Source organism: Myotis nattereri (assembly GCF_964212035.1).
Source record: "Myotis nattereri genome assembly, chromosome: 9".
In the NCBI taxonomy this organism is placed as follows: domain Eukaryota; kingdom Metazoa; phylum Chordata; class Mammalia; order Chiroptera; family Vespertilionidae; genus Myotis; species Myotis nattereri.
In genome coordinates, this window is record NC_138084.1 from 33,279,116 (window position 1) to 33,300,525 (window position 21,410).

At 38.8% G+C, this 21,410-nt stretch overlaps 1 protein-coding gene across 1 annotated transcript in view; it reads left to right on the top strand.

The window, feature by feature from the left end:
- Positions 1-243: 243 nt before the first annotated feature.
- RRAS2 (RAS related 2) overlaps positions 244-21,410 on the top strand; it is an 81,040-nt gene continuing 59,873 nt past the window's right edge. The window contains exon 1 of the mRNA XM_081098874.1: positions 244-412. Coding sequence (XP_080955000.1) covers positions 305-412 — 108 coding nt within the window. The 5' untranslated portion in view covers positions 244-304. The remainder of the gene's footprint in view (positions 413-21,410) is intronic.

A 21,410-nucleotide genomic window follows, 5' to 3' on the forward strand; every position in this document is an offset into this window, starting at 1 on the left:
GACGGCCATTTGTAGCGGCGCTGGAGGCTGGTGCGGCAGGCGCTGCGGAGACGTGTGGACTCGCGCGCCCCTCGGTCGCTGCTGCCCCGAGCCCCTGCGGTCACCCCGTTCCTCCGCGCCTCGGGCGGGACTCGGCCAGCCGGGGCGCCGCGCTGCCGCCCGCGCCGGCCTTCCCAGCAGCTCCGGGCGCCCGGGACCCCCGCCCGCCCGCTCGCCCGCAGCCCGCCGGCCGCACACGTCCCCGGAGCCGGGCCTAGGGCGGGCGGCGGCTCGGCGTGGCCGGGCTGGGCTCGGCGGCGTCCCCATGGCCGCGGCCGGCTGGCGGGACGGCTCAGGCCAGGAGAAGTACCGGCTCGTGGTGGTCGGCGGAGGCGGCGTGGGCAAGTCGGCGCTCACCATCCAGTTCATCCAGGTGCCTGGAGCGGGCCCGCCGGGGGCGGCTGGGGGCGGCGGGCGGGGGCTCGCGTACCTGTGGCGGGGCGGCCGCCGGGACCCCGCCCAGGAGGCGCCGCGCGGGCGGGGGGCGCGGGGCCGGTCCTGTCCTCCTGCCCTGCGGCCGCCGCGCTGCGCTCCTGGGTGCCCGGCGCCCTGCTCGCGTCCCGGGAGTCGGGCTTCTCAGGAATGTGGCCGGGAGGGCGGAGCTGGGAGGGTGGGAAGCGCCGATCCACCTTATCTCTCCGGCCGGGGCCCGAGCCCTGCGGGGAGGCAGCGCCGCCGTGCCGGGCTTCCTGCCCGGAGGACCGGGGCGTCGGGCGCGGGGCTGGATGGAGCCCCGCGCGCCGCGTTTCCAGCTGCCCGGCCGTCGCCTGCCCCGTCGCCCCGTCGGTGCGATCGCGGTGGCAACTTGGCCGTGGTTCCGCGTGGTCTCCGGGCTTCTCCGCGCCCGCCGGGCCGGAGCTGCGGCTGCCAGCGGTGCGCTGCTCTTTGTGTGCGTGTGCGCTTTCCTTTTGAAGTGTTCTCGGAGGTAACGTGCCTGGGGGGAGTGTGGGATGATGCCCCAGGGAAATGGTGGCTTCGAGGAAGTTAAGAATGTTCTTCGATGCGGGTGAGACCATTTCCTAGGAATTCCTGGTGCCTTCCTGCTCCCTGCCGTGCCAAGGTGAAGTTTGGGATGGGCCAGACTAGGAGGTGACCGACCGAGCGACCGAGCGGAGCGTTCTGTGTCTGTTTCAACCACCGCCTCCCCCACCCCCCACCCTCTCTGGTAGCTGAAGGCGGAGAGTGAGGGATGGTAAAGAAAAGGGAGGTGGAATTCTTCATTCTTGCGATTTGCTCTGGTGAGAGGTTCGACGGATCTTTTTTGGGATTTAAAAAAAAGAGAGAGAGAGAAACCCAGTTATCTCTCTGCTTTTGTCAACCTAAAAGGTGTGGCTTATGTTGGGAGAGAACGAAGGTAGTACCCCGTTATAACAGGTAACAAAGATATTCTTGGTATATATCAGTGAGTACTGTTAAGATTCTTTGGTGAAATACTTATTTCTGGCTTACGTTTCACCCAGTTGCTATCAATAGTGGCATTAAAATACAGAGTACTGAAACATAAGTGTGATTATTACCTTTCACCTTGACTACATGAGCAGGAATTGACGTTATGCTATTTCAAGGTATTAAAGACTGCTGCTTAAACCTTTGTATCCAGGAAGAGAAGATGTTTATGTGATGAGCATTCACAGTATGCTAATTAGTGGGTTAAAAAAATGACACTTAAGAGGTGAGATTGGTTTAAGTTTAGCTGGCTGCAGAATCGGGGCGCTGTCATGTTGCTATTTCCCTAGGGCTAAGAGAGACTTGGAGAAACTGATGGCAAAGCAAAACAACTGATAGCCAACCCTTCCTTTGGGGGCTGCAGTTAATGGGGCGGGAGGGGAGTTGTGGGAGTTGTCCTGGAGTGAGAGTAATCTTGGGTTTTGGATGTATTTGAATCTGAATGTAAATGAATTATTTAAGGAATTGAACCTTTTGTTTTTGGAAATAGTATTAGAAACCATTAGGAAAGTGTAATCGCTGGCTTTCTCATGATTTTCCAGAATTCATTTGTTAAAGAAATGCCTCCTTTATGAATAGGAATATACCTAGGTGCCCTAGATGATATAAAAGAAATAGAGGAGTCATGTATGCTTGAGGAAGACAAGCATTTATACATGGAGAAATAGTGTGAGCTTTGATTCATAGTCTTGCTGTGTTATTTATTCACTGTGAGAACATTGCTGAAATATGTGTTTAGCTTCTCCTAGCCTCCGTTTTATCTTCAGTAAAACGGGTCTGATCACATTCTTGAAATTATGGGAACCTTCTTAGCATTGTATCTAGCATGTAGTATGGACGGTACTTTGGTTAATGATGGCTAATGTAAGCTTGTGTACAGTTCTGGAATACATTTAAATGCAAAGGGAATCCAGAATCAGGGCAAAGTCTCTTTGTACTTTGATAAAAGTACAACGTACAGTTGATAGTGGGGAGAGAGGACATGTCTTGTGTGAGTATGGGCAGTCATGCTAGCTTTGAGAGAGGAGGCAGCCAGGGAGGGGAGTGTGATAGGCAGCTGACTTGGGGCCAGTGAAATGGAGAAACATGGGTTCTGATTTTGAGGAGACTTTCTGGAGAGTCAGGAGCTAGACCACCTGGATAGAGTGGTTTTTTGTGGTTTTTTTTTTTGTCTTTTGATTTTTAGAGGGAGGGAAGGAAGGAAGGAGAGAGAGAGAGAGAGAGAGAGAGAGAGAGAGAGAGAGAGAGAGAAACATCAGTTGGTTGCCTCCCATATGTGCCTGGGATCAAACCGGAAACCTGTGTATGTGCCTTACCAGAATCAACCCTGTCACCTTTTGGTATACAGGACGATGCTCTAACCCAGTGGTCGGCAAACTGCGGCTCGTGAGCCACATGCGGCTCTTTGGCCCCTTGAGTGTGACTCTTCCAAAAAATACCACGTGTGGGTGCGCATGTACAGTGTGATTGAAACTTCGTGGCCCATGCGCAGAAGTCAGTATTTTGTGGAAGAGCCACACTCAAGGGGCCAAAGAGCCGCATGTGGCTCGCGAGCCGCAGTTTGCTGACCACTGCTCTAACCAACTGAGCCACACAGCCAGGCCACCTGGATAGAGTGTTAACTCTGTGTAATCTTAGGCAAATTTTACTTAACCTGTCTATCTCAGTTTCCCCATCTGTAAACTGGGAAAATAGGAAGTACGAAGTACCACTCTTATGAAAATTAAATGAATTACTATATGTCAAGAGACTAGAACAGTGTCTAGTACATAGTAAGGCTATAGGCATAAGATTATTGATAGATTGTGGAGCTAACATGACTATCATCTTTACTTAATAGAGCTGCTATTTATTGTCTGACTCCTGGGAAATTAAAATGCATTCTGCTGTGATTGTCTAGCAGTAGTAATTGGAGGGAGAGGAGACGGCGGAAGGATAATAATCTTAACAAGCGGAAGTCAGTTCTCTTCAGAGGAGATCAGGATAGCATAAATTGGTTTTATTTATTTATTTATTTATTTTTTTATTTATTTTTTTTTAAATATATTTTATTGAGTTTTTACAGAGAGGAAAGGAGAGAGATAGAGAGTTAGAAACATCGATGAGAGAGAAACATCGACCAGCTGCCTCCTGCACACTCCCCACTGGGGATGTGCCCGCAACCCAGGTACATGCCCTTGACCGGAATCGAACCTGGGACCTTTCAGTCCGCAGGCGGACGCTCTATCCACTGAGCCAAACCGGTTTCGGCTTATTTATTTTTTAAGACTCCTGAGATTAAAAAACTTTTTTATAAAGTTCAATATATATTTTTTCTTTTATAATCTTGAGCAGAAAAAAAATATAATAAATTTGGGAGTGGAGAAGTTAAAAACAACTTTGCCTTTAGCCCTGACTTTAACTGTAGATTTACTTGTTGCCTGCTAGGCGTATGAAGAGGTGCAAAATTAGGAAATTATGGCAACAATTACTTGAGGTGCATTTTCAAAAAACTCTTTTTTTTAAAAAATGTTTTATTCTTTTTTTTTTTTAAATATATTTTATTGATTTTTTACAGAGAGGAAGGGAGAGAGATAGTTAGAAACATCGATCAGCCGCCTCCTGCACATCTCCTACTGGGGATGTGCCTGCAACCCAGGTACGTGCCCTTGACCGGAACCGAACCTAGGACCTTTCAGTCCGCAGGCTGACGCTCTATCCACTGAGCCAAACCGGTTTCGGCTCAAAAAACTCTTTAAAAATGAATATAAAATGTGATAAAAATGTCAATTTTTACTAGTATGTTATTAAGAATATATGTGTGTATGTGACCTTTCTGTTGTTCATAGTTGTGTGGTTTTTTTTTAAATTTTTTTTTATTGATTTCAGAGAGGAAGGAAGAGGGAGGGAGAGAGAGATAGGAACATCAATAATGGGAGAGAATCATTGACCCGGTGCCTCCTGCACGCCCTCTACTGGGGATGGAGCCTGCCACCCCGTATGTGATCTTAACATTGTACCAAGTGAAATGGAGAGAGCATTTAATATGTGGGTTCTAGGCCTCCCTACTCAGGTAAAACTGGGGGATATCTTAATCTCCCTAATCTTTTCAAGCTTCTTCATTAAATATCGAGGTTGGTCGAACAAATCTCTGCATCTTGCAAATTCAAGGTCCTTTCTTACTCAGTTAACGAGCTGTGTGTTTTGGGTCAAGTTGCTTAGGTTCTCCAAGCTTGTTTCTCTATATGAAAAAGGAACTAATTGTAGTACCTGTAGGACTTCTGGGGAGAAAATGATATAAAGCATGCAAATCATTTAGCACAGTGCCATCTACAGAGTAAGTAAATAATTGTTACCTGGTTTTATTTGCTGTTAACTTCTGTATCTTGTTCCTCCAAAATAAAAAATTTGTAATTTATTCATTTTTCCTTGACACATGATCTGGTCTCTTAAGTCTTCAACCCTCTCCTCCCCCTTCCCACCCAACCTCCTAGTCCCCTCCTCACTTTGTGTGGTACTTAGGTGATGAATGTGGATCCCATTTTGAGTTGGGGAAATTCTTTTTATTACTTGGGGGTTAATTTTGGGAAGTAATGGAGTAATCATTGGGGTTTTGAGTTAGTGCTAATCTAGCAACTTGGAGAAGAGACCAAACATGTTTTACAGGGTTAGTGAGGAATTCCCCAGCTTCTGGTCTTCGTTTAGCATCCTTTTATTCAGCAGTTTGTCAGATTTTGAGCTATGTTGGGGGTAGCTGATTTCTCACATACTGAGTTTTAGTCAGTCTTACAACCTGTTAGTCTGGACCTGACTCAGACATTGCTTTTCACCTCAAGTTTGTCTTTTGCTGAGTGCTTTTTCATGTCTTTTTCCTGGGACAGACCCTAAAAGAGACTTCAAGACTCATGTATTTGTGTTCTCAATTAATTGATCCATGTGTGAAGGTGTAGGTTCCTGAATTGCTCTTCTCTTGCTACATCTTGAAGACATCCTGCAATTATAAATCACTTAAAATTATTTTTATCTGTGAATTTGAAACCATACTGTAGACTTATTTTTAGAGTGCAATTACTGTTTTACATTTTCAGAGTGATTTACAAATGAATTCTTAGCATTGAAAAATAAGACATTTCTCCCAATGGTGGTGGATACTGGAGATCTCCTCATTTTGGTAACAGTTGCAGTGATTCTCCTGGCAAATGCTAGGTACGGTCTTCTTCCTTTTTTAAAAATGTTTTTATTGATTTTAGAGCAAGGGAGAGGGGAGAGAGAGAAACATCAGTTGGCAGCCTTCTCTCTCTGCCCCCAACACACACACACACACACACACACACACACACACACACACCAGGGAAAGAGTTGGCAACACTTGTGCCCTGACCTGGAATCAAGTTCGCAACCTCTCTGGGCACGCGATAACCAACTAGCTACACCGGCCAGGGCAACACTGTCTTCTTAATCGAGGTTGACTGCTTTTGTCAGAGGAGAAACAAGGAAATTCTAACCTAGGATTTTTCTTATTTGTTCTAATCTGTATATTGTGTGTGTGTGTGTGTGTGTGTGTGTGTGTGTCTGTCTCCTGCGATGGAGAAGTTGCAGGAGTGTAGTGGAGACATGTCTGCTGAGTAGTTCAAGAACCCCACTTTTGACAGGCAGCTAACTCCTGGGAAGGTGTTTTTAATCCATCTTTGTTGTTGAAGTGTCCTGGGTCTTTCCCAAGTTTTGAAATGAAAGTAGTCTGTTTAATTCACCTAGGAAAATACATGGTAACTTTAAAAGTGGGGGAGGGTAGAGAAAGACTTTAAAACCAGTACTGTTTTTTTTTTAAGTTTATTAAAAGTTCCTTTTTCAAAATAAAATTGATCTCTTAAAATTGAAACAGATTTTGTGATGATGCTACATGAACATTTCTTTCTTTTTTTTTTTTTTGTATGGAAAAATAGAAGTACCTGTAGGGTATTCTACTGTGCCCTCTTTATTGAAAAGTGCTAAAGAGTAAAAGACTTTCTCTCGGTCAGTAGACAGTGTGGAGTTAATAGTCATTGAATCTTCTTGAAAGGCCTTGATCTTGAATTACTTTGGGTAGAGCCACTGAGTCTGTGTGGGATTGAATTTTAGTTTAAACTAATGTCCTTGGTAGGCCTCTGATTTCTATTTTGCAAAAAGAGATGTCTCTCAGGCTTTTTTGAAAAAAGACAAAGATTTATATATTTATTCACATATTTTTGGCATGGTTCTGAAAGAAGCAAAGAAATATAAGTTGTTAAATTGTGCTAATGGGGATATAATTAGACTGAGTTTCTTGTTACCTTGTAAATTTTGTTTTATTTTTAGTGATTTATGAAAGCAGTGTGATTGTTTATTGGTCACATAGCAGTAAATAGCATTGTCTCACTTTAAAACTTTTATAGTCACAGAATTTGTTCTTTGTATATATTAGCTTAATATTGCAAACCAACTTATCTTGTCACCTCATATGGTGATTTTCTTTCCCTAGGTAGAGCTTTGTTTACAAATAACAAATGTTCAGTACTAGAAATAGGTATGCAGATGTCAAAATCACACCCAGTGTTGCTTAAAAAAAAAACCCAAAACTTTACCCAGGTTTTCTCAAAGCTAACATTTACCATTTCATCCTTCTCTCCCTATATACACACACTGTTGTTGTTTTTTATGAATTAGTTGAGTGTAAGTTGAAGACAATGCCGTTATTTTTAAATAACTCCATGCAGATTTTCTAAAAATAGGGACATTTACTTATGTAAACATAGTAAATAACCAAAATCAGAAGTTAGATTATATATTGCTAATCAAATATGCAGAACTTTTTCAAATTTTGCAAAATGTCCCCCAAATGCCCTTTATAGCAAAAGAAAATCTCAGATTATGCAGTACATTGTTTCCATGTCTTTAAATTTGGAACAGTTCTTTAGTCTTTGTGTTTTATAACAATGACATTTTTGAAGAATACAAGTTAGTTGTTTGTAGCATTCCCTCAATATGAGGTTGCTTCTTTATGATTTGATTCAGGTTATGCATTTTGGGGGCAGGAATAACACAGAAATTATGGTTTCTACTCAGTGGATTATATCAGGAGACATAAGGTACATTTTGATTTGACTACATGTGTATTTACCTTCTGACTCAATAATCACAAATTTAGGAATTTCATGAAGATACACTTCCAACAGTATAAAAATACACATGCATGAGGTCACAGCATTGTTTGTGATTAAAAATAATTATAAGCAACCTACAGCAAAGGAGAGGGGTTGAATAAGATATGATACATTCACCCAGTGGAACATTATATGCTGCTGTGTAAAGAATGGGAAAGCTCTCTATGAACTGATGTGGAGTACTTTCCAGGATATATTGTTCAGTGAAAAAAAGGATTTACTGTATGTATAATATACTACCTTTTTGTGTAAAAAAGGAGGGGGAATAAAATACATAGATATTTATTTATTGGGACAAAAACAGTACAGGAAGGAGAAATTAATGAGATTGGTTACCCATAGGAGGTAGGTGGGATTGGGAGTGGCAGCCCTTCTGTGGAGATCTTTCTGACTTTTGGAACCATGTTTAATATTCACTATATAAACAGCAAACACCAATAAAATCAAGTGATGAAGAAAAAAACACCCTGAGGTAGACTACGTACAGAAACAAGTGACCAAACCTTTTCAAATGAACAACACAACCACACTGAAGTGTGTGTGTTGGGGGGACAACTAAGTAACTTTTGAACCTGGATTTGGACTATGTCCTTAGGATAAGGAGCAAAAAAACCCTCCTCCAAACAAACATTGAACCCTATCTAGTAAAAGGCTTTTCTCTTTTTGGTCACAGAAGCATGGCTTTGCAATTTTGAAACAGTTTTCTATACTTGGATTAAGCAAATAAGTAAATATAATTGTGGAAAATGGAAGCCACATTTTGTCACTATTGGAGAAAGAATTGTAAATGTGGAAAGGGGGAGGCCTAGAATGAACTCTGATGTTTGATTGGAATTGAAGATGTTAGCATGAACTCATGGTTAAAATGTATATGGGTAGATATAGAAACAGATGTGTGTGGATATACATACACACATCTATATATCTTTTTGCCAACTCTGTCTGCTGAGAGGGCTTAGAAACAATGGGCACTCCATCAGCAGGGAAAATGGATAGAGCCAGACCTTGGTTTCTGAGTACCGATCTTTACTAAAAGGAAACTTGGTGAAATGATTGATCCCATGGCTGGGGCAGGGAAAAATAGAAGATGAGCTTGGAGCATCTTGTAGTGCCATAAAGTAAGAAGTGCTTAAAAAAACGAAATGATGGTGGAATGTCAAAGACATACAGCCAATCTGTAAGAACTCCCATTGGTTAACTCTGGGACAATATATCAGCATCAAAATAAAAAAATGATGGTAATTGATTATTGCCCATAAATAAAGTAAGGATCTGTGACTCCATAGTGATAAAGAAATGAAGGAAGGGAATTTCTTAAGGTAGAATTCTGACTAATGAGCATAGAGGAAATGGTGGAATTAGGAAGTCATTTGGCAGTCATAACAGTATGCATCATAAATGGATGTTGAAACTAGTGGCTGGGCCCAGTCGGCTTGGTTCAGTGGTTGAGCGTAGACCTATGAACCAGGAGGTCATGGTTTGATTCCTAGTCAGGGTATATGCCCAGGTTGTGGGCTGGATCCCCAGTAGGGTGCAGGAGGCAATGAATCAGTGATTCTCTCTCATCATTGATGTTTCTATCTCTCTCCTCCCTTCCTCTCTGAAATAAATAAAAATGTATAAAAAAACAAAAACCAAAACCCTAGTGGCTGAAAGTTTTGAGTAGCTGGAGTATCTATCTGCCCATAAAATATTATTAGTTACTAAGGGGAAATTATAACCACAGGAGAGAAACCTAGCTGTTATCACCTTGAATGAGTGATCAAAGGTAATATCGGTGACACTGCTTTGGGTAATAATATTAATAAGCAGGGTTTGTTTTACTCAGCTATGCTAATAAGATCTGGTCTTCATAAATCATTAAAACTATTCATATGCTTAAACACTTAATTAGAAAATCAAAATAATAGTGTTTCCAGTTACAGAGAATTAGGAATTTAGCAGTATGTTTGCTCTAATTCCACCACCTCTTTCATAAATTTTGTGTCCTTATTTAAAGCAACCAAAAGTGTGTGACTGAGCCAAAACCGGTTTGGCTCAGTGGATAGAGTGTCGGCCTGCGGACTGAAAGGTCCCTGGTTCGATTCCGGTCAAGGGCATGTACCTGGACTGTGGGCACTTCCCCGGTGGGGGATGTGCAGGAGGCAGCTGATAGATGTTTCTCTCTCATCGATGTTTCTAACTCTATCTCTCTCTCTTCCTCTCTGTAAAAAATCAATAAAATATATTAAAAAAAAAAGTGTGTGACTGAATTATTTTTAAAAGATTGCATTTTTGTCTTTTGCAGTTTATTTTGTTATTATGATAGTAAAAAAAAATATTCAGTGGTATGAATCCCTTCCTCATTTAGGGTTATTGCTTTTGCCGTTTCTATCATTCTAACTGGTTTCATGCTTTCAAGCAGTCCTCCTCAACAGCTAGTTTTTATAATGAATTGTGATTCAGAGAACACTTTCAAGTATGTTTTCCCGAGAAGATTTCTAAGACTATATTTACTTTTACATGCTAAATAATTATTTGCCTGGGTATAAAATTATTGGGTCCCAACATTTTTGTATTAAAACAGTGGAGGTACTACTTTATTTACCTTCCGTGACTTTACCTTTATTTGGCTGGTCTCAAGTTTCTATTCTGCAGGAATAACTGGTTTTCTAACTGTATACTTGTAGCCTTCTCTTATCATTGGAAATTGAAACATTAATAAGGAACTAGAAGTTTTTCTCTGTTCACTAACTTTCCCTGGGAAACAATGAAACCCTCTCAGGGAAAGTTTTCCTCTCTGTTTTTGTATTCATTTTCTCAATTATCTTGTGAAATGCCTATTACTTGTGCATTGATTCTCTGAAGTCTTTATACCATATTGTCTTAAATTAACTAATGAAAAAGATAAGACAGTATCAATTTTAGGAGAATTTGTCAAATTTGCTTTCTGTATTATTGATCTTTTTTTTTCTTGTGTGTCAGAATATGTTTTCTTAAATTTATCTAAGCTGTTCCTTTTTTAAAATATATTTTTATTGGCTTCAGAGAGGAAAGGAGAGAGAGAGAGAGAGAGAGAGAGAGAGAGAGAGAGAGAGAGAGAGAGAGAGAAACATCAGTGATGAGAGAGAATCATTGATTAGCTTCGAGAGAGAGAGAGAGAGAGAGAGAGAGAGAGAAACATCAGTGATGAGAGAGAATCATTGATTAGCTTTCTCCTGCATACCCTCTACTTGGGATCAAGCCTGCAACCTGGGCATGTGCCCTGACCAGGAATCAAACTGTGACCTCCTGGTTCATAGGTCAGTGCTCAACCACTAAGCCACACTGGCTGGTAATCTTAGCTGTTCTTGGTGTTGAAGTAAAGAACTGGTCATCCCTTAGAATTATTGCAGGCCACTGAGATTTCCATTCTTTTTGATGCCAAAGGGTGAGTTGATACTAGGAAGCTTCAATTTTTGGAGTAGCAGGATCTCAGCAGATGTAAAATTCTGTTAAATCTGCTAAGACATTCAGCCACATTTGGGTTTTTGGGTGAGAGATATAAATTTGAGATGGTTAAAAGGGATAGTTTTCAAGTTTATTAATCCTTCAAGTCTAAGCTTTCTGCACTGAGGCAAGTGGGAGAGTCATGGGTGAGAGGAGATGGAGATAGAGATAGAGAATGTTAAGCTGTAAAATGCAGATCAAGGCAAAGGCTTTTCTTGCTGTAGGTGTAAAATTTGGAATGGTCTAGACCAGCGGTTCTCAACCTGTGGGTCGCGACCCCTTTGGGGGTCAAATGACCCTGTCACAGGGGTGGCCCAAGACCATTGGAAAACACATATATAATTACATATTGTTTTTGTGATTAATCACTATGCTTTAATTATGTTCAATTTGTAACAATGAAATTGGGGGTCACCACAACATGAGGAACTGTATTAAAGGGTCGCAGCATTAGGAAGGTTGAGAACCACTGGTCTAGATTCTAGATGCAAATGGAATCCTTCAGAGAGAGTGCGTGTGTACGTGTAATTTAAGTATGGTTATTTTATATGGCATAGTGTGTGGAAGTATTTCATGATTTCATATATAAACTTTTGTTCTTGCTTTCTCCTTTTTTTTTAAAAAAAAATGAGATTGATTGCCATCTATTTCTCACTGTAGTTCTATAGAGATATTATATGCTATAATTTATATTTTAAAATATGTTTTAAAGGAATTCTAGAGAGGACAGATACTTTTCTTGTTACCATCTTCACCAAGTCTAGTATCCTTCATGCCTTTCAGAAAGGCATGGCAAAACGGATTTTGCATTGTATCCTTTGATAAGAAGTCTTGTGCTTTTTACCAATTTATTTTTATTTATTTTTTTTAAATATATTTTATTGATTTTTTACAGAGAGGAAGGGAGAGAGATAGAGAGTCAGAAACATCGATGAGAGAGAAACATCGATCAGCTGCCTCCCGCACATCTCCCACTGGGGATGTGCCCGCAACCCAGGTACATGCCCCTGACCGGAATCGAACCTGGGACCTTTCAGTCCGCAGGCCGACACTCTATCCACTGAGCCAAACCGGTCAGGGCCGTATATTTTTATTGATTTCAGATGGGAAGGGAGAGAGAGGGAGATAGAAATAACAATGATGAGAGAGAATCATTGATCAGCTGCCTCCTGCACACCCCCTACTGGGGATTGAGCCCATAACCTGGGCATGTGTCCCTGACAGGGAATTGACCCATGACCTCCTGGTTCATAGGTTGACAGTCAGCCACTGAGCCACGCCAGCCCGGCAAGTGTTAGGTCTTGAACAAGATATAGTAAATTAAAAAAAGGAAATAAAAAAAGGTCTTGGGAATGAGGAGTTGTATTTGTTATGGTTCCATAGCAGCTAGTTACTAAAGAGGACAAAGAACTGGATTTTGTAGTTACTCTGTAATTAAAAGGTTATGTGCATGTGGCATGTGCACATTTGAATGTTGAGTTTTCAAAGTTTTACCAATTGGATCTATAGCATTCAGTTTTATTCAAAATAGACTTTAGAGAAGATAGTCCCATTTTAATCTCTCTCTGAAAACCCTGATTTAGGAAATGTAAAACAGCCTAAAATAGTAAGGTCTAATGATACATTACTTTTGTTTTATTTCCTAGTGGGTTTTCTCTTAATGTCTTGTTAAATGATGACATGTGGTTGGTCACAACAGCTAGTAATTTGTTAGCTGAAAGGGAAAGAACAGTAAGCAAGTAATCGAGTCAAACTGCAAAGGGAGATTTGTGATAAATGCAGCATTAAGTTTCAGAATTTCTGTGGAAAAGGTGTGTGACTTAAATTTCTAATTTGGTCCCTTTTGCCTCGGAGATGTGTCAATTAAAGTAAGGTAGGGAAATTCACCTTATGCAGGTACTTAAACCGAGGAAGGAGTGAACTTAAGGCTAGAAAGGACTTGTGGGTTTGGGAATAAAAAAATGTAAATACAAATGTAAAATAAAGATGTAAGTCTGATAATTTAATGATGTGTGGACATTTACATGAATGATTGTAGTAGTTTAATTGAGTACTATGTGAATTTGTTGTTTTCAGATATTAGCATAGAATTGCCATGCCAACCACTTGGTTTGATTTAGTTACTTTTAAATTATCAAGTTACTTAATGTTAACATTTTCTTAACCACTGCAGTATTTTATGGCAAAGTACTTTTCATTCATTTGAAAGTTAAGAATGGAGTAGGAATTGGTGAAGTTGCAAATTAATAATTCAGACTTCATCAAATACTGGGTTTGGAGATGACTTGTTTAGTTCCATGGTCATAATTTTAGCAAGTGTTAAAATAGTGTGGAAAACTTTGACTTCTGTTATAGACATGATTGTGATTCTCAATTTAATTTTACATTTAAAGACACAGGCATGTATTTTTTAGTTTCCCTCCTTTTTCAAATCATTGCAAATTATGTAGTTGGTTAGATTTCTTTGTAGCAGTTTCAGGACGGAGCCATTGACTCTGCTGGTTAGTCAAATGAAGTTGTCTGACATGGGTTACTTTAGTTTGTGGTTTTAGACAAACAGTACATAGTACACAGCTGTTGCTCCAACAGCTTTGTTCCAGCTGTCTTAGTGGCCTGTCACAAAATACCCCACATTCCTTTTTTTTCCTTTTTTTTCTTTAATGGAAACCCTTGTAATAGTCTATTAAAGTGGATCCTGGTAATTACTTTAATGATTTTACTTTTATCCCCATCAATAGCTATTTATTCGGAATGATGCTAAAATGGATTGTGTTAATAGATTTAAACTTTGTAATATTTATGCTTTTTTGTTGTGAATTAAAGTTGCAGTTTTGAAATATTTATACAAGACAAGTTAAGTTGTTAACATTGAAAAAGGCAACAGACTTAATATCCCCAGGTAACTAGTTGGTATCTGGGTAGAAACTGGCATCTTCAAATTTCTTTTTTTCTTTTTTTAATTTTTTTTAATTATTATTAGTTAAGGTATTACAAATATGTTTCAAATTTCTTATTTAACCTTCAGTTTGTATTAATTAATCTCAATAGAATTGTAAGGTGGAAAGCCATAATAGTGTGATTATAAAGCTTGTATAGGTAGGCTTTAGTTTGTGCTTTTTAAAAATCTTCACCTGATAATATGTTTTTATTGATTTTTAGGGAGGGAGAATAGGATAGGACTATGCTCCAACCAAGTGAGCCACCTGGCCAGGGCTTTAGTTTGTGTTTTTGATAGGGTGGTTGGACTTCATTTTCCTATCATTCATATATATATATATATATATATATATATATATATAGTAACTGAATTATAATACTAAGGGTTTCAAGTTTTGTTATTTTATTAAGGAATATAAACGTGAAGAATATTTTGAATCAGTAATGACTAATTCTATTGAGCATTTTCTGTGAGCATTTTCTTAGACACCATGGTAAAATCTTTACGAGCATTGCCTTATTTAATCTTTACAATTATATCTTTTTTATAGATAGTGAAAGTGAGGCTGAGAGGTTAAATAAGTTGCTCAAGATCCTGCAATATGACTGAGATGGGACTTGAATCCCTGTTTTCTGATTACAAAATGCCAGAGGAATATATTACCTTACCCCTCCCCCAAGCATTTTTTATTTTAAACACTTATTTATTAATATATTTATCTATCTACCTTAATAATGAAGTCTGCCTAAATTTTTCTTTTGAAAGCATTTAAAAAAATTGATTTGAGAGAGAGCGAGCCGAGGGTGGGGTGGGGGTGGGGGAAGAGAGAGAGTGCATCAGGGAGAGAGAGAAACATCAATTTGTTGTTCCACTTGTTTACACATTCACTGTTTGATTCTTGTATTTGCCCTGACCCTGCAATGTTGGCATAGCAGGAAGACGGTGCTCTAACCATTGGACATCTGGCCAGGGCCAAGTTTTTCTTCTTAAAAAATGGTTAGGTTCATGGAACATTTTCCATTTAGTTGAAAAATTAGGAGAGCTGGGATTGAAGAGGGAGTGAAGTTTCCTTGAAAGTGTTCCTTTGCCTCTCTTTTTCCTCCCTCCTGCCTCCCTGTGACCATTTCTCAGCACCCCTGTTGTGATGGCTGCTTCTCTTCCCCCATCTGGCAGCCCCAGAATCCTGCCCCGTGCCTGTGTGTAATTCTGGCTCTCACACAGTGTCCTGGAGAAAGGCAGTGTGATCACGCTTAGTCACCGTCTGTGTGAAATACACATCGGTGACTCCTCTGAAGCTGTGTCATCCTTTAGCCAGTATGCCCTTTTAGCTGACTCATTCTTACTCTCCTTTCTGGATGTAAATATGGCTCTTCATTTCCCGCAAGCCTTTCTGTGGGGATGTCCGGATTGGACTAGGTGCCCCTCGCATGTGCTTCCATATATGCTCTGCATGTTTTTTTCCGAACCTATTGAGAGTAAGCTGTGGAAGTGATGCCGCTTTAGTGTTTACTTCTTGAAGATCAAAAAAGAGTCTTTTATATAACCTTAGTACGTTTTTCAACTATTATCTAACTTAATCCAAACATTACCAGTTGTTACAATAATGTCCTTTATAACAAAAGAAAAAAATATTTTTGGTCCAGAATCCATTCCAGGATTGCGTGTTGCACTTATTTTTCTTGTCTTTTTAGTCTTAAAGTTATTTGTAAAAATATCCCACAACTTGGGTTGTCTGAATTTTGTTGTTGTTGTTGTTGTTAATCCTCACTGGAAGAAGGGGGGTTGGGGGAAGAGAGAGACAGAGACATAGACATTGGTTAGTTGCTTCCTGTATGTGCCCCAACTGGGCTGGGAGCGAACCTACTACTCAGGTATATGCCCTTGACCAGGAAGCAGGCCGACACTCTAGCCCAGTGATGGCGAACCTTTTGAGCTCGGCGTGTCAGCATTTTGAAAAACCCCAACTTAACTCTGGTACCGTGTCAGATATAGAAATGTTTTGATATTTGCAACCATAGTAAAACAAAGACTTATATTTTTGATATTTATTTTATATATTTAAATGCCATTTAACAAAGAAAAATCAACCAAAAAAAATGAGTTTGCGTGTCACCTCTGACACGCGTGTCATAGGTTCGCCATCACTGGTCTAGTCACGGAGCCACAGTGGCCAGGCCATCTGATGTTTTCTTTCCATTAGAATCAAATGGTGTAGTTTTGGCAGAAATAACACAAAAGAAAAGTCTCCAGTACATCATGTTATGAAGGGGCATGCATGTTTTTCCTATTGCTGATAATGTAAATCTGATAACTTAATTAAACACTGAAAAATTAATAATTGTTCCCTTTATATCTTGTGGGTAGAGATACTGAAACCAGATTAATAACTAGTTATTTTCGAGCCTTTGGGGTTGGATATCTTTCTCTTCCTTCAACTCCTCTCTATTCTCCCTTCCTTGTTTCTTAATTTCCTTCTTTATTGTTACATTTGCTGTCTCGAGTTTGCATTTTGTGCAAAGAATGTTTTTTAATGCCCTCAAAGAATGCTTGTATCATACTAATATTTTCTTTAGGGGTAAAAGCCCCCAGTTACTACATTTTCTCTGTTTAGTAAAGGGTCTATGTTTTCTTGACTTTGGTTTCTTCATCTATAAAATGAAGGAGCTGAAATAGATTTAATCTAAGGTCCTTTCAGATTCTAAAGTCCTATGGCACATGAGTTTGTGTTTTAAAAAATGATTTAGATTGTTGTATTTTATTTGACCTTTTTTTTTTTTTATAAGGTTTTTAAAAGGCTGTCTTTATACTTCGTTTTGTACAACATATAAAGGTTTCATTGCTTTGGCTTGTAAGAGAACTATCCTTACTTTGAATTGGGCCAAGATATTTTTCACATCTAGACAATGCCTCTTCCCAAGCTGGAAGACAAAGTGGTATTCTTCCCTTTTGATGGGGTACGGGTGGGAGTGGGGCGCTCATCCCCTCAACAGTCATTAAATAAATCCTGTAATTCCTTAGAATTTTCTAAATTGTTTAAAACAAAGAAGAGGAGAAAAAAACAATTCAGTCCAATAGTGTTTAGTACCTTGAATAACATGATTTATGTATAATTTCTTTTGGAGGGCTTTACAGAGTTTCTAAAGAAGTGAGAATCTTGAGTCAGTGTACAATTTAGAGCAAATTACTTAGAATTTTTTTCATTATAAACAGACGAAGTAAAGTGTTATTTCAACATTGTTAATAATTTTAAGTTCTGTAGTGAAAGCATTAGGTTAAAAATGAATTATAAAAAACTAATTTGGGCACATTTTGACTTTTTAAAAAGTATTTTTATAATAACTAGCATTTACTTTTATGATTTACATTTGTGTGTACTTTAGTTTTCAGGGACCTTTTGTGTACATGACTTCTTTCTGTACCAGCAACAACCCTTTATGATTGGAAGGCAGTATGACATTGTCATGTCATCGCGATTTCCATTCTATACATGAGGAAATGGAGGCTTGGGAAGAGGTGATTTACCCAAGGTCTGATGGCAAGTAAACAGTGAAGCTAGGATTTATGTTGGTTTCCTGACTCTTAAAATAGAGTTTCTTTTTACTACAGAATTATGAATGTTAAAATGGAACAAAAATGTCAACACTTAAGTAGAGGGAGACTGAAAAGAGATACATACTCATTTCATGAATAAAATTCTGGAGCACTGAATAGGGGAGGAGGGAAGAGAGGGAAGACTAAGTGAGGTTTCATCAGCAACATACTTGCTGACCTGATATGTTTCTATGAAAATTGTTAATTATGGTGATTGATGAAGGTTAGTATGGGGCTAAAGATTAATAATGGCATTTTCTCTCTAAAATATACCTAAGAAGACTGAGGTATCCATACTACAAATATCACTGTTGTATAAATGCCTGAGAATGACAAACACCAAATTTAGGTATTGATTACTTCTTGGGGTGGGGAGGTGGAATATATTGTTGAGGGACAGTAAGGGCCCAGAATCATATTGCTAATGTTTTATTTCCTAAATCGGGAGGGAGGTATACATACTCTTAATTTTTTTCTTCATAACATTTCCTGAGATATAGTTAACACGAGTGTACTCTGAATTGACTGGAGACTTTTAGCTCACTCAACGTTCAAGGTATCTTGACTTCGTTGACACAATACAAGTGTATTCTTTAGGGGTTTTCCTTCAGGGTGGGAAACTGTTTTTTTCTCAGTCTATTCAAACAACAAATAAAACTTGAGTACAATACTAATTACAGTAAAAAGTTCATATTTGAGTTTGTGAGTCAAACTGTTTTGTGTGAATGTGTGTATATAAGTGTGTGCATTGTGATTTGCTTTAAAGTTACTATACAGTTTCTAAAGATTTCTCCAAAGCACAGTATCTGATGTCATCTTGGTGGTTACAGGAACTGATGATTAATTTTGCCTTACATTTCCTGTATGAAGAAGTGATACCTTTAACTTTTCCCAGCACAAAATTCTTAATATATTTGTAGGCATGCAAAATTAATACTCACCTAATGTGGTTGTAGGTAGGTAAGAGTAAGGATTAAAAGAAAATCTGGAATATCATATATTAGACACATGATCTGTGCTATACTGTTGACATTTTTTGGTCATAAAATTGACTGATTTGTAATATAAATGGATAACTTTTGGACCAAACATTTTCATCAAGAGTTGATTTGTGTGTGTGTGTGTGGGGAGGGGGGGCAGGGGGGCGGGTAGAATTATTTATTTAAAAATGTGCTACCTTTTTGGTTGCCTTATGAATGAAAGGAATTTTATTTACAAGTTTGGATGATCAGAGTATTAGAAAAAATGTTGTTCACCTCAAAGCTTTGCCTTTATTTGGGTACTTCTCATTTTTGGAGAGGTTAAATGGGAGAGAGAAAAGGAATTCTTTGTTCCTTAATGTGAATGTACACTTAGAACAATGTTGCTAATTTCCCCAGTAAAGAAATTTATTGAAAACGTGGTTTAAGGGCATCTGTAGATTTATAGAGCCTAATGTGTGCTTTAGAGGAAGTGAGTGGGGTGGCATGGGTAACAGGTAGAAGGTTGGGGAAGGTGGATAAATTCTCTTTCTTCTTTTTTATGACATAGTTTTAGATCTTATAATGCAGTTGACAGAGAACTTTGCTTTTCTATAACATAACATTTTAAGATAACAAGAATTACAAGTGAGTATTGTATCAGGACTTTGTAGACCCTTGGTTTTTAATATAATCTCTAGAACATCCATTAAATAATAACATATACATACAAATACAAACCTACTTATTTTCTTAGTTGTCAAAGCTTTCTTTGTAATTTAAGCATATCAAATAGGTCTAATTACTTTACAATTTTTCTTCTATAAGGAGAGAAAAATCCTTTGAGGTGTTTAGGGGCCTGATGTGTTACCTGTGATGTTGGTGGCAAAATGTCACCAATTGTTACCAGTGAAGTTGGACCTCAGTTCTTGAGTTCAGCAAATAAAAAATTCAGAGCCAGGAACTCAAATTATAATATAAAGTTTATTTAGAAAGTTAGAGATAGTAAAAGTGAGCAGTAAAAGAAACTAAAAAGGAAAAAAACCAAAGAAATCCACACCAAGGCACATCATAATTAAACTTCTAAAAATTAAAGACAAACAAGTTACTGAGGCAAATGAAGGGCCATTAGAGCTTAGGAAAGTACACTTGGAAAGATGGTTCCAGCAGGTGTGATCTGGGGGGAGAGAGGGCGCCACTCTTGTTTTTTATTTTAGATGTTTGAGTTATCTCCTTTTGGGGGGAATACCTATGAGTTAACTCATGGTACAAATTGGGGGCCCCTGGTGTTTTTGGATGGATTCTGAAGTCATCTAAGGACTAGGCTCTTGTATTGATTTTTGAAAAGTTGTGTTTTGCTTTTGGCATGGTTTATTGTTGCAGGTTTTCTTTCTCTGGTGTCTTCTCAAAAGCAGAGCCATTCTTCCAGTTCCCAGTGGCAAATGGAAGCTGTGGTCTATTAAAATGTGTCTTATAGAAGAGAATTTGGAAAATGTTCTAAATGCAGGGTTTAAAAAAATTTTTTTTTGTATATAGGACTCTTTGGCAGTTTGGTGAAGCCTATGGATTTCAGAATACTGCTTTTTAAATGTAGAAAATAAAACACATAGGATTATAAACGGAGACCAGTTACTTTAATAGTTATCAAAATACTAAAAACAAAAGTCTTCCTATTTAACTTGTGTTGAATGTAAATACTATTTTGAATTATCTGAAACCACTGTTATATGAAGTATCTGTGATTTCTATTGGAAACAGTCACAAGTATTGCTACAGTGGTTTATTGGAGAAAATGCTAAATTTCAGTTAGAGATTAGTCAGAAAATATTTTTCTCTGTGCACATTTTTGAAGTTTTAATTCCAAGAACTACTTTTTAAATGCAGTAAAAAACAAACAAACAAAACCCAAACAAGCAGGGTTTGGAGCCAGATGACTATGGGGTTGAGTCTCAAATTCACTACTTATTATTATTATCTATGTATTTTTGCAACTCTGAGCCTTAATTTCCTCACCAATATAATGGAGATGGCAATAGTACTTGTGGGTTTTTAGCATATTATACCTCGAACACCCACAAAAAAGCTAGAATCTCACAAGTACTATTACCATCTCTACTATCACAGTTTATTGGTATTGTCATTTTACTAGTTTGAGTGAAGTGTGAATTTGTTACCTCCTGTTATGCTCCTTTACTCTACCGTTTATAATAGAATTATTTTAAGTATTTCCTCTACAGACGTATAGAACCACATCAGACATTATTATCATTTTTGCTTCAATTGTCAAGCATACTTTAGACAATTGAAGAAAAGGAAAGCCCGTCATATTTATCCATAATTTTGCTGTTCTTCCTTCCTTCCCAGGGTTTCTTCTTTTATTATTTTCTTTCTGTGTAGAGAACTTCTTTAGCCATTCTTTTGCAGTAAATTCACTGGTGACAGATTCTCTCATGTTTCCTTTACCTCCACTCCTTAAGGCTATTTGTTGGGGTGGGTGGGGTATAGGATTCTGGGTTGATAGTTCTTTTTGCTCAGCACCTGGAAAATTATGCCACTTCTGGTCTCCATGGCTTCTCATAAGAAATCTGCTGTCATTCTCATTGCTTTTCCTGTAGAAGTAAGGTGTTTTTTTCTGTCTGCCTTCAAGATTTTTGTCTTTGTCTTTAATTTTTAGAAGTTTATGATGTGTCTCGGTGTGGATTTCTTTGGGTTTTTTCCCTGTGAGTTTTGCTCAGCTTCTTGAATGTGTAGGTTTCTGTCTTGCCACCTCCGGGAAGTTTTTTAGCTGTTACGTCTTCAAGTACTTTTTCA